Consider the following 12514-nt stretch of genomic DNA (forward strand, 5'->3'; position numbering starts at 1 on the left):
CACATTTCAGCACGTTACTCTCTTCACAGCAGAACACTTCCTTGTGCTTTCCTGTATCCCAGGGAATGGAGAGGGAACTGGTTTTGTCTCAATGTAAGGGCAATCTAGAAGCAGGTTGCTATATTTATTGAAATATCTGTAGTCACTTCTGCCCTTTTTCAGTTTAAATTACTTGGGATACCAGCACAGCTGATGAAACGCTCTCTCTGTGGAGTGATGCTAGGAACTCTGCAGGCATCTCTGCTTGCTTGAAGGTAGCACTGTCTTCCAAAGTGTAATGGCAAATTAGCACCATTTTCTCTGGTGGGATATGGAGGCAGGAAAGTGCACTGTAGATACAAGTGGTTTTCATTGCCACTTTAGCATCACTGGAAGCCTGATCTCCAGCTCTGTCTAGGTTGTTCTAGGATTATCTGCTCAGGTCCCCATCAGTGCACTGGGGATATCAGTCCTCACTGAACAGGTGAAAACGATTGTACATGGTAGATTTCTGGCACTTGTCTTGTAACCTTTGCAACAGGGTGGCCTGCCCTCTAAGGGCTGGAGGGTCTGGGGACCTGAGTCCTGAAAGAGGCACAGCTGAGAGGGATCAGGTGATCCCCCTTTAGAGGGCAGCTGGAAGCTGCAATGAGGGGTGGGGAGCAGAGGGGAGAAGAGAAAGGCAAGGCCAAGCCAAGCCTACTAGGAGTGAGCAGACTCCAGCAGAGTCCTGGGTCTAGGACAATTAAGACGCAAGCTAGGAAGGGCTAGGCATAGCCTGCTGAGATAGGAGAGACCCTAAGCAAGCAGGGGAGAGACTGCAGAGCTCTCCAGGCAGCAAGACCTGAGAGCAGGAAGAGCTAAGCAACGTTGGTGTGTTGGACTTTAACTTGGGACTTTGAGTTTATTTTCGGTGAATAAACCCAGGCCCTAAGGAGGGGGCATTTTGACCACTGAAAAAACATGTGAAAGGGCGTTCAGGAGGCAGCTGACCCTGTTACAGTGTTTCCCTTAAATTACTGTCCCTGTTCGCTGCATTTCTACATTCCAGCTACACTGCTAATGGGCTGTTTTCATTGTATTCGGCGCATGTAACTTCTCATGCCTAGTTCAAAGACTCTGTAATAGCAAAACTAATGCTAAAACTTCAGAAGCAAGAAGTTCAAAGGCCTTAAAATCATGGATTATTATAAATAATGGTTAAATTCCAGAGAGGTTGTACTCACCTATGCTAATAACCCTGAACTGGCCCTACACTTCAGATTTCACATCAAAGAATCCCTTTGCTCCTTTTCACTCGGGTCCTAGATTATTTCCTGGAAACTCAAGGGCAGGAGATAAAGTGAGATGTAAAAATAACTAGTGAGCTTTTATTCTAAGTGCCATTAATCTTAATTTGAATGAAATGTTCAGGGTAATTTAGGGCTTCAAGCCACTTGTCACCGACAGAGGCTGTTTTGTGAAATATCGTTAAATCCCAGGAGCTGCCCGGGCAGCTCAGACCACTGGGGGGGTCAAAAGAACCACTCCCTCCCCCAGTGCATTTGGCCTGGCTGTGCAGTGCTGGGGAAATGCCTTGGTGGGTCCTGGAACGACCAGTTTACCCCCATTCCATTGATCTTATCATAGTTTCAGTGTCAGCGAAGGCAAATTAAAGCCCTTCTAGGCAAATGCGGCTCAGAAACAACACCATGTGACTTATCTAACCAGTACCGCGTGGCTGACAACTGCTCGGCGCTCTGCTAGTGAGTTAGTGTGTGCAACCCAAAAATGTTTGCTGTCGGATTTAGAATAATGCAAATGCAGGGAACTACATTTGGATCTGGGATATTCTGTGAGCAGAAAGAGGCACTGAATGTATTAGAGAAGTTGTTATTCACCCCGTCTAGTCAAATGGTAATAAAATCCCATGCCCCATTGCCTAATTCATCCAGGCTGTTTTCCTCTGACTGACCTCCAATGGTCATAGATTGCATATGTTGATTATAAGTTGCATAAAGTGAAATTTCCTTGTATTTGTCTGGAATTTACTGTCCTTGAAATTTCAAGGAATCACTGTTGTGATGGATCTGAATATATTTAACCCTTATACAAAAAAAATCTATATCTGGGCAAAATCTGCATTACACTATTGAAAGCTTCGGTGGCTCTAATTTACCCCAGATACTGGGAAGCTGCAGGAACAGGGTGCTGCCAAAGGCACTTCTGCCCCCTCCCCTCAGCTATCGCTGTGATACGAGTCCTGTGCTTGGCGTGGTGAACTTCAGCGATAACTTTGCACGGCTGATTTCACACCATTTTTCATACACTTTAATTCTGATTATAAAAATGAACCTGGAAGTAGCTTTACACCCATCCGTGCTCACCTCTGTCCGTCACGACTCCGTTTAGCCTGATGCAGTACGGCGGGGGAGGAGGTTTTGTGTACTAAAATCCTTGATGCTTTACAAAATCCTGTCTGTGTTCTACAGCAGTGCAGATCCGACTGTGCCCTGGGCTTTGTCTGACAGATCCCTTCTTTACTGACGCTCACTCTGTGTGAAATCGTAAAGCGCTCACTTGAGTTCTATGCCCCTCTACAGCAGTGCAGATCCGACTGTGCCCTGGGCTTTGTCTGACAGATCCTTTCTTTACTGACTCTCACTCTGTGTGAAATCGTAAAGTGCTCACTTGAGTTCTATGCCCCTCTAGTTCCACTAATGGTCAGAAGAGAAAGCAGGACTTTTGTGGACCCAGATGGGCCCCTGGCTGGCTCTTAGCACAGGGGTGGCTTTCACCCTTCGAGGATTCATGCTCACAAACCCAGGCTTTTCCAATGATCAGTGATATTGTGGGTGCCGTGCAATCAAACGTGACTGCAGCTGACAGGGCAGGAGCCGGAAAGCACAAGAAAAATCTCTGTAAATAGCTCAGTGAAACCATGAGACGACTGAGTCTGTCTATCATTTTCCTTGAGACCAGTGTCTGAAGCGGCACTTTTATAACGGCTAAGCAGCATGTAGGTACTTGAGGGCCACACAGGAACGCAGGCGCTTTCATAGCTGATGTCTGCAGCTGTGAAGGAGTCAGTCACATTTCGAACACATTCCCCTATTCTAACAATAGAAAAGATCTCATCTGTACTGTGTTTAACCTTAAGTTTGGAGGATTTGGACTCCAAATGTGCTTGTGAGATAGGAGTGGGTTTTGCATTACATTTCTTAAGTAAAGCGTATTAAGTACCTTCCCTAGCAATCACTGCTTTCGTGGGAAGTGTTTATTCTGTTTGATTTTACTTTATGCTACATTTTATGTAGCTGTTCTGCCACAGACAGTTTTACCCTGAGGACTACAGCAGAATCAGATAAATTGTCTGAAATAGAGATTTATTTATGACCCATCTCCACAGCTAAACTCTGGGGATGTAGCTTTGACTAATCTTTTCTGTCTTTTCCTTTGCCTAACTTTTGCCAGAAGCTGGGAATGGCGGACAGGGGATGGATCACTTGGTCCTTGCCTGTTCTGTTCATTCCCTCTGGGGCACCCGGCACTGGCCACTGCGGCCATTGATCTGACCCAGTCCGGCTGTTCTAACGTTCTTAGCACAAGAGTCTATTGGCTGCATTGTCTAAACCAAACAGTAGTTTTATGTGATTAGAAGGTAGGAGATCAGCTTGATTAGGCGTCTGTCCTCCATTGGGCATGCAGTGCAGTACAGGCATGACAAGAGCAAGGAACAACAGCACAATCAATCTCTGCCAAGTAAACCTATTGGCTGATGCGGATTGTAAAATTGTAGCAGTTCACAGAGACAGAGCTACAGCAGTACACTCGTCATGAGCAAATGAACCTTTCGAACCACTGACTTTTAGCGAAACGGACTCAAAGAGAAGCACTGAATTGAGCTGTGAGATAAGGCTCTCCGGGCTTGGCAAAAATCTCAGTGTCAGTCAATCAGTGCAGGGTCCTTATTGCTCTGCCATGATCAGAATGTTTGTGAGTGCGGCGGGGTGCTCAGGCAGCCGCCGGTCTCTCCAGGGGTCGATTTACTGCAGTTAGGTACAGTGCATAATGTCATGCCCAGAATTTTCAATGCATCTCTTTTCCCTCCCTCTCTTGCAGACATTAACTCAGAGGGGAAGAATGCCCCTTCAAGTTCCTACCCACTCGGCTCTGACGAACTCCCAAACAACACGACTGGCAAAGAGAAGGGAGAGCCCCCCCACACCACAGCTCACAACCTTCTTCAGTCAGGAGAAGACTTCTTCGATTCTGGGACTGAGAAGATGACTCCATTGCCTCACAGAGATGTTCTACAAGAGCCAGCTTCTGCCCCTGAAGCCCATACAAAACAAACTTTCCCTTCCAAGAAGAAGCCACCTTCTCTAAAGCAAGTAAACACCACAAGGAAGCATCTGAGACCCCAAACTACCCCAGCAATGCTTCAGAGAGCTGCCTCTCAGCCAAACCTGTCACGCCCCAGGTCCTTCACCTCTGCTGAAGAGCCTCATGCGCTGGGGAATGGGATTACTATGGCTTCTGAAGCCAAGCAAGCAACCCCAGAGCTGCCATTGTGGGGTGGCAGGAGAGGAGGCAGTGGCACAACCAGCCAGTCTCCACTGCAGATTTCTCCTTTTACGTTACGACCTTTAATCCGCCAGCCCACTTCCCAAAGCCCAGAGACAGTAAAGCAGCCTGGGCCTGACGCAGCTGCTGTAGAAGGCGATACAATCGGCCCCAGTGTTAACAAGACAAGCAGTGCAGAGAACGAGATGAATGGATCTGCTTCCGAAGAAAGTCAAGAAACAACCACTTCCACCATCATCACGACCACAGTCATCACCACCGAGCACACGCCAGGTAAGCCCCCCTCTCTGCACGGCCACAGCCCCACAAACCCCGAGCCGCAGGAGGAGGAGGAGGGTGGAGGCGCCAGGCTGTGAAGTGAGAGAGGACACGCTTCCTGTGTCTGCAAACGCAGCGTGCGCTTTTGGAGCTGCCCAAGAGCTTGCACGTTTCATTGGTGTCAAAAATCTGCACCAATGCAATCGTGTCGCCACGTTCAGGAGACAGCTGCACCTGGCTCTCGTACGAAAGGCAGCCTGGCGCGTAATGCAGGAGATGGAGTGGGAGCCAGCTAGCCACGCAATGGCATAGACACCGAGATTGTAACCCAAAGTCAAGTCTTTAAGGTATCCTTGGGGATCAGGAAGGCTGTTCTAGTGGAACCAGCAGAACTTAGTGAATGTGGAGCAGGAAACTGAGGGTTTAGAATAACCCAGGCTAAAGCCAAGGAGGAAGTCTCTGCTCGCAAGGAAGTGCCTGGCATGGGCCAGCTCCATCCGCTGAGCGAGCAGAGTTGTTCCAGATCACGGGGGTTAGCTCTCTTCTCTGCTGTGTGAGGGGCCCAGGAGCCAGAGGCCATGGGCTGCCAGCAGGGATGTACGTGGTGATATCAGGGGTAGCCCACGGCCGGGGAAATAGGTTTCTTACATAAAACCAGGGATTTTTCCATCTTTCACGGGGGGCTTGACTCACCGCAGGGACGGCGCCGCCTCCTGTCACGGTGGGGAATTGCTCCTCAGGTCGACGCCCCGGCCAGCAGCTACTCTCTGAGCCTGTGCCCCTCTCGCTCCAGGAACCGCAGCATCTTCTGTGTGACTCAGCCCTCCGGCCAGGTCCCTATGTACGTGGTTTCCCCTTCCGGGGACGTGTATCAAAGTCCCTGCTCACCAGCCGTCTCTGTCAGTCCTCCCGTTCCCTGCCGCAGGGGCTGCTCCCTCAGTGGCTGGCAGGGGAACCCAGGCCTGTTCTCTACTCCAGGTTCCGGTTCGGGCCCTCTGAACCGCAGCCCAGGTGTGGTTCCCTCCTGCACCCTGCTGCCTTTCCCTGAGCCTCTTCCTCACCTCCAGGCCCTCCCCCACGCCTCCAGGTTTGCCAGCCCGAGCCCTGGGCTCCTTGTCCCTATGGCCCCCCAAGTGCACCTCCCTCCTCCTGGGAGTGCCTGCAAACTACCTCCCTGCAACCCCTCTGCCGCCAACTTCCTGCCTTTATAGAAGTCCCGCCTGTCCCCACACAGGTGAGCTTTCCCCAATCAGGGCTTTCCTCCCAGGCTTAATTCTCCCCTATTGCATCCTCACTGGCTGATTGGGCCCACTCGAGCTCTTGCAGGGCCAGTGTGGGCAGTGCAGCTATCACCCCATCAGCAGGGCTGTCTGGGGCCCAGCCCCAGTTAACGGTCCCTGGTGCTAGTGAGAGTCGTGTTGTGTTGGGAGGCGGGAGGTGGCGCTTCATTGTGCACCTGTACCTAACCTTCCTCACACACCTCACTGCTGTTAGGATGTTACTAGCCTGCTGTCCTCCCTCAGGGCCAAGCTCCTGCCAGTCAAATAACAACCAAACTTCCAGGGTGGCTATTAGAAAAAGCTAAGGTCTATGGGCCTGATCCAGAGTCCTTCACTGGGAGTCGTTCCATTGACTGCCAGGGGCTTTGGACCAGGTGTCTAAATGAGCCGTGCTATGCGGTGCATTTAAAAGGTGCAGGTGCTGTGCTCATTCCAGAAGTGTTCGGATGGTTGGCAAGGTCTATCTGGCAGGAAACACAGTGTTGTGGCCTGCAGTGAACCACCTCAGTCAGGGTCACTGTTTGTTCGTATGCAGAAATGAAACAGGAGTGACTGCCGGAATCTGACTCCAGAACAGACTTTGATACTGTCTCAGTCTCTGTTTCCCTGTCGCTGGTAAGTCGCCTGCAGAAGGGAACCTGCAGGGATGGTCTGAGCTTTTTTGGTCAGAGATCTCTTTTAAAAAAAGAAAAAGGGAAACAACATTTTTTCTTAGCTCTTTCCCCGTCCCAAACCCGAAGTGTGGAAGGGGAGCTGGGATGGCCCACAAGGCTTGTTCCTCAGCCAGTGGGAAGCTCCCCACAGTTCATTATTAATTCATATGGCTTTGCCTCCAGTTATCTGCAGCGTGAGCTTCTACGACCCAGAAGGCTACATTGACTCGACGGACTATCCCCCGCTTCCTGTGCCCAACTTCCTGGAGTGCACCTATAACGTGACAGTCTACACGGGCTATGGAGTTGAGCTCCAGGTAAGAACACGGTGGCACTTCGAGGCTGCTGTTTCCTCAGTGAGTCAGTGCCTGAAGCTGCCATCATGTAATTAAAAAATGTTGTAGTTCTCGTCTTCCCATCTGTACCCATCGAATGAGCATCGCTCTCCTGGCATGTGCAGGGAGCTGCCGGGGACAGACTCTGCTGGGCTGGTTGGTGCTGGACACAAAGCCCCCGACTGCAGCTACTGACCGCATACATGGGCACCTAGGGTGACATTCGTCCCTCCACAGTGGGCCAGCATTAGCTGTATGCACTCTATAGGTCCCGCTCCAGCCCCAGGGAATCCCCACCGGTCCCATCAGGCCGCTTTGATCCATGTAGACTAGGACAAAAGAAACAGCCTCAGCTCAAGTGTGTGACTCAGTGGCAGGCAAAGAGAGGGGGAGCAGGGGCAGAGATGCATGGTGGGAAATCACCCAGTTCCCCCTGCCTGAGGTAGCAGTGTTGGGTCAGCCTGGGGTCTGATCCTGGAATCTCAGACTCACTGTGTCAGGAAACGTCCCACTCTGCAGAAGGGTTTTTCTAGGATTCTACCCAGCAGCCACTGCGCTTGTTCTCTGGGGCAGCAAGGAGAGGATCGAACACATACACACAGCGTGTCGGAAGGGCAACACTTGTAATGGAACATGTGTACATTAACGTAGATCCTGGCGGGCGAGCAGGGGCATAGACACAGTGCTGAAATCCTGCCCCTGAATGCAAGTGGCTTGTCAGAGCGAAGGAGCCCTCTGCCCATCCAACACCAGCCAGTCAGCCCCAGTTATGGTGATACTGTCACTAGCATATCTGCCATCCAAGGAGCTCAGAGTATTTAATACCTTGTCCTCCAGAGCACCCTGCAGCCAAGCTTCTCCATGCACTTTACAGCTACCAGCTCATTTACCGTCCCACCCTGCTGAGAACCAGCTCTGCTTCATTCCCAATTTACAGATGGGAAAACTGAGGCAGGGAGCAGTGAAGTGACTTGCCCAGAGTCACACAACAAGTCAGTGCCAGAGTCCCAGTACCCTAACCACGAACCCCACGCCCGGGTGAGCACACGCATCATAATGGTGTGAAGGTTTTACACGCCTCAGCCTGCAAGTAAGGCAAAAGTTTAGCAAAGACGAGGGCACTACGCAAACCGGTGGCTGAGTGTGCCTGCACTGTCACGTACCCCCATGTAAACAAAACGTGCTCCCACTGAAGTCAATGGCCCTGATTCAGGACACGTTTACCCTGGCTTTGCTTTTGTCAAAGTTTTCCCAGAAAATTAAAACTTTTTGGCAAAAAATCAAACCCAATTTTTTCCGTCCAAAGCCTGATTTGGAATGCTGCCGCAGTGCCTGGTGGGAGTCGCAGGTCAGGCACCTTGTGCCCCTGTTCTCATCTACATGGGAGTCCCACGGCTGTGGTGGGACCTGGCCAGGGAGCCCCGCCCATAGGGGAGGTACCACCCTGCAGTATTTCCAAATCAAAATGTTGGGAGTTTCGCCAAATCTTTTTGACTTTGGGGTTTGTTTGTTTGTTTTTTCATGAAAAGTCAAAATTTTCCCAGAAAAGTAAATACTTTTTGCAAAAAATTTAGCTTCGTTGAAAAGTCCGTTTTCAGCCCAAGAAGAATTCTGATAGACAAATATCAACTAGCCCTGGTTTCTATCGGTCCTGCTTCGGGCAGTTTTCACTTACCCTGGCCATTCCATCCCCCCCTCCATATAGAGCTCCAGGGTCACTCCCTATGTGCCAGCTGGAAGGGAGGCTCAAACCAACATGAGCACTGGACCTACACCCTGGCATTCCAAAGAAGCCTCCGTGCCCTAGACAAACACAAGCAGAGTAGTAGGATAAACTCCTGCCTAACATGCAAGGTGAACCATATACACAACTCCAGTTGCAGCTACACATAACATTCATCCGGTGGTGGCTGTAGTTTACCATTTATTGACCAGCAGTGCTGGCCAGCTGTATATGTCACTTCCCTACTGCTCACCGGCCATATGGTCATATAGATTATTTTGCCTGGTGCAGCTGCTACTACAAATGAGTCTGACATGGCAAAAACTCCAGATTCTTCCTAATCCATGTCACAAATAAACGATAGAAGGGAGCTGGTACAGTTTGATCCCCAGATAGATCAAAGCTTTAAAATACCATCCAATTAACTTTAACACAGGGACAACGGCAAGCAATTTATTCCCCAAACAGACATCCTGCCTTGATAGCTAGGAGAAAAATAAAAAGCATTCTCTCCAAATTGACGGATTGCTCCACCTTTGTTCCCCAACCCTTAATGGGATGGGCTCTAAATGGAAGCGCCAATGTGTCAAGAGAACCCAACAGTTCTGCTATTCTTAGGTGCAGAGCTGACTCCCTAGGAATCCCCCTGTTATATCCATGACACAAATTCAGTAACAGGAAAATGCACTATTTCCAAGTAAGAACATGTGTGCGCCTCAAAGCGCAGCACACGCCTGGGGCCGCACCTTTTGTTCATGCGCAATACTGGCCCGTGTCTGATAGCCATCAGAAGAGGAAATCACGTTCACCAACATGGACCATAATCCTCAGGCGCAGAAGAAATAAACATGCGGCCACAGGTGACAAGAGAGTAATGGTAACAATGTGTAGTATACACCCAACGGCCCTGATCGGGATCCGGACGCCAGGGTGCTAGGCGCTGTTCAAACACAGGAAAGAGACATGCCTACCCTGGCGGGTTTGCAGACCCCGGAGTCCGCAGACATATTAGCGTTATTATGATTTAATATTAACAGTCACAACCACCTCATTGTGCTCGATGCTGTACAAACATAGGAAAGGCCAGTGCCTACCCCAAAGAATGCGGGTCATGTGACGGATGTGTCAGACCCACTGTTTGTGGAATTGCCACATGCCAAGGCCGGCATTCAGCACGGTGCTTAGGGACTACTCGGGTGATTTAAGTTAGGCATGCCCTTAAGTAGCTTGCTGGATTGGGACCCCTGTCTGGTCAATTATGAACGTTCCTGCAGGCACAATTAAGGCGCTGGAGAAATATATTCAGCCCAGGTGCTCTGATTAGGGGCCGTCCCACTGGGGTCAGCTGTAGAACAGTCACTGACACGCCATGGAAACAGCTCTCACTCCTTGCTTAGTGTGTGCAGCTGAAATGAGCTATTCCTGGGAAAACGGTGCTAATATTTCCCTGCGTTAGAAGCCATCCTGGAAGCCTGGGCAGGTAACTGATAAATAAGCCCCAGAAGGAGAAGAGCAGTCGCTACCTGTCCTTGAAACATGAGTAAAACAACATCAGCGTAGTCTGTGCACTAGACTAGAGCTCTCCTTGGGACCTTTTTCTTCTTCAGTTTTCCCCATGTTACAATTTATTTCTTATTAAGCTACATCCACTTTTAATCTCTGTAATTAGCAATGTGCATTCAAAGGAACGGGCGGGCTTGTTCCCACCATTATGTGTGGCTGGACTGAAGGAGAGGGCTGACCTTGTTGCAGCCTGATGGAAAGGGTGTTCATGGAATTAAGTGTAGCATGGTCGTCAAGTGGAGCGAGCATTGGGGCAAACACTGAAACGCTGGCATTTTATGCATATTTTAAAAACTTTTCTCTAACAAGGACTCCGTCTCCTGAATCTAGAGGGTGCTAAAGACAAACTGCTCTGCTGTAAATTTGCCTCCCGTTGTAACCCATCCAGTGACATCATTCCTGACCTTGCTCCGTTGTAGGTCAGGGTTTTAATGGAGCATAAAATTAGCCTCTCCGCCTTCAGAACTCCCCTTTTCACTTTGCTGATGCGTCTGAGGCTCTTAGCCGTTATATTACAAAGCAGATCTGCCTTTGTTGAGCACAACCTTGCCTGGCTCCGAGCACATATCTGCTCTGCACGGGCAGCATTCGTTTCTCACCACGCTGTGTACAGGACAGGAGTCATGGCTGCATGACACACAAGTACACCCAGATCTGCTAAGCCACTGGGGGTCTCTGAATGTAAAGCAAATCAGTCACTAGGTTTGAATGTACAAGCAGGGGGGCTAGGTAGCAGCAGGGGAATGTAGGGAGCCTCCCCGCCCCCCATACACACACCCCTCGCTAATTCTCGCCACTATGCCCAGCCCCGGCCTGGGCACAATGATCTGATCACAGATGATGGGGGTAGGTTTTAGTGGGGGGGCTGGGGGATGTATGGGAGAGAATTTGTTTCACAGCCCCATACAACAATGTGAAAGCTGGCTGCCCTTGCTAAAATACTCAGCCCCTCTGAGCAACAGCCTTAGAGCAAGAGGAACAGCCAGCCTGAAGCGTCCAAGCACGGGGAGTTATCCACCGTAATAGGCACATTTTGGAGAGCAGGACGGGGGGATGCTTGGAAAGAAAAGCTCTGTAAAGAAAGCATGTCTGAGCCTAGCACTTTGGATACATTGCTGGACAATGGTTAATCTCTGATAGAATATAACCTCTGCAGAGCAATACATGGAAATAGGGCAACATTTGGAGTAATCTGTGCAAAGTCGCCAAGGGACAGCTCTAACTTTGGACTTTTGAAGCCAAGAATATAACTTACTGTTTCGGGCTAGCAGCCCCTCTTTCCCGGTTTGCCCCTCACCTAGGTGAGCAGTGCTCACGTCCCGTCGCATGTGCGGCTTATGAAGGGAATCCAAATATTCCTGCCTGAGATCAGTTCCATGCTGGCCCAGTCTCAGGGTGAGAGTGGAGCTGTCCCTGCTGCTATGGATGGGAAAGTCCCATTGCTAGTCTGGGCCGCAGGAACGCCCAGGGGACACATACAGCTGTTGAATGGACTCAGCTAACCCTGTTCTGTTGCCTGGCTGAGGGCTGGCGAACAGGGCCCTGAGCAGGTACTGATGGTGAGGCAGGAAAGGGAGCCAGGGGGCCCATTTTTCCATATTACGGTACAGGACACTGCAGTACAAGTGTCCCAAGTACAGGCAGGCTGGAACCTACCTGCATAACTTTGTCTCCTGCCTCCTCAATACCAGCTGCCTGGAGATGAAAACAGCAAGAAACTCTTCCCCTCCGTCCAGCCTCTAAAGATCTCCCTGGCAGATGGGCTAGAATCTATGAGCAAACGGAAGGAAAATAAGAAACCCTTGCTCCTAGGATCCCCACGCTGGAGAAGCCTCTCCTGGGATCACTGAATCGGACGTGGGGCACCATGGTCTGGTGTCAAAAGCTGGCTCACCTATCGCCAAGAGCAGCAAGCTCTGTGGAAGACTCTTTAACCAGCTTTGCGATTTATTTCAGATGGAGGCTGGAAATAGCACGCAGGGCAAGTGAGAGACATTTGATCTCTTTTCATGCTTTAATCTCTACATGGCATGTAGTGTATCAGATAGACAGGTGAGTGCGACGGGAATGTGGCTGCACGGATGGATAGTCCTTACGCCCAGAATATCACCAAAGACACAGAGCACTAGTGTGTGCGGCTAGAATAGTGCACGCTTG

At 50.2% G+C, this 12514-nt stretch overlaps 1 protein-coding gene across 2 annotated transcripts in view; it reads left to right on the forward strand.

The window, feature by feature from the left end:
* SEZ6L (seizure related 6 homolog like) overlaps nucleotides 1-12514 on the forward strand; it is a 155228-nt gene that overhangs the window by 83139 nt on the left and 59575 nt on the right. For both annotated transcript variants that reach the window (XM_065568899.1, XM_065568897.1), the window contains exons 2-3: nucleotides 4081-4818; nucleotides 6920-7053. In XM_065568899.1, the coding sequence (XP_065424971.1) occupies nucleotides 4081-4818; nucleotides 6920-7053 (872 nt within the window). The remainder of the gene's footprint in view (nucleotides 1-4080; nucleotides 4819-6919; nucleotides 7054-12514) is intronic.

Source organism: Chrysemys picta, chromosome 15 (assembly GCF_011386835.1).
Source record: "Chrysemys picta bellii isolate R12L10 chromosome 15, ASM1138683v2, whole genome shotgun sequence".
NCBI classification, from domain to species: Eukaryota; Metazoa; Chordata; order Testudines; family Emydidae; genus Chrysemys; species Chrysemys picta.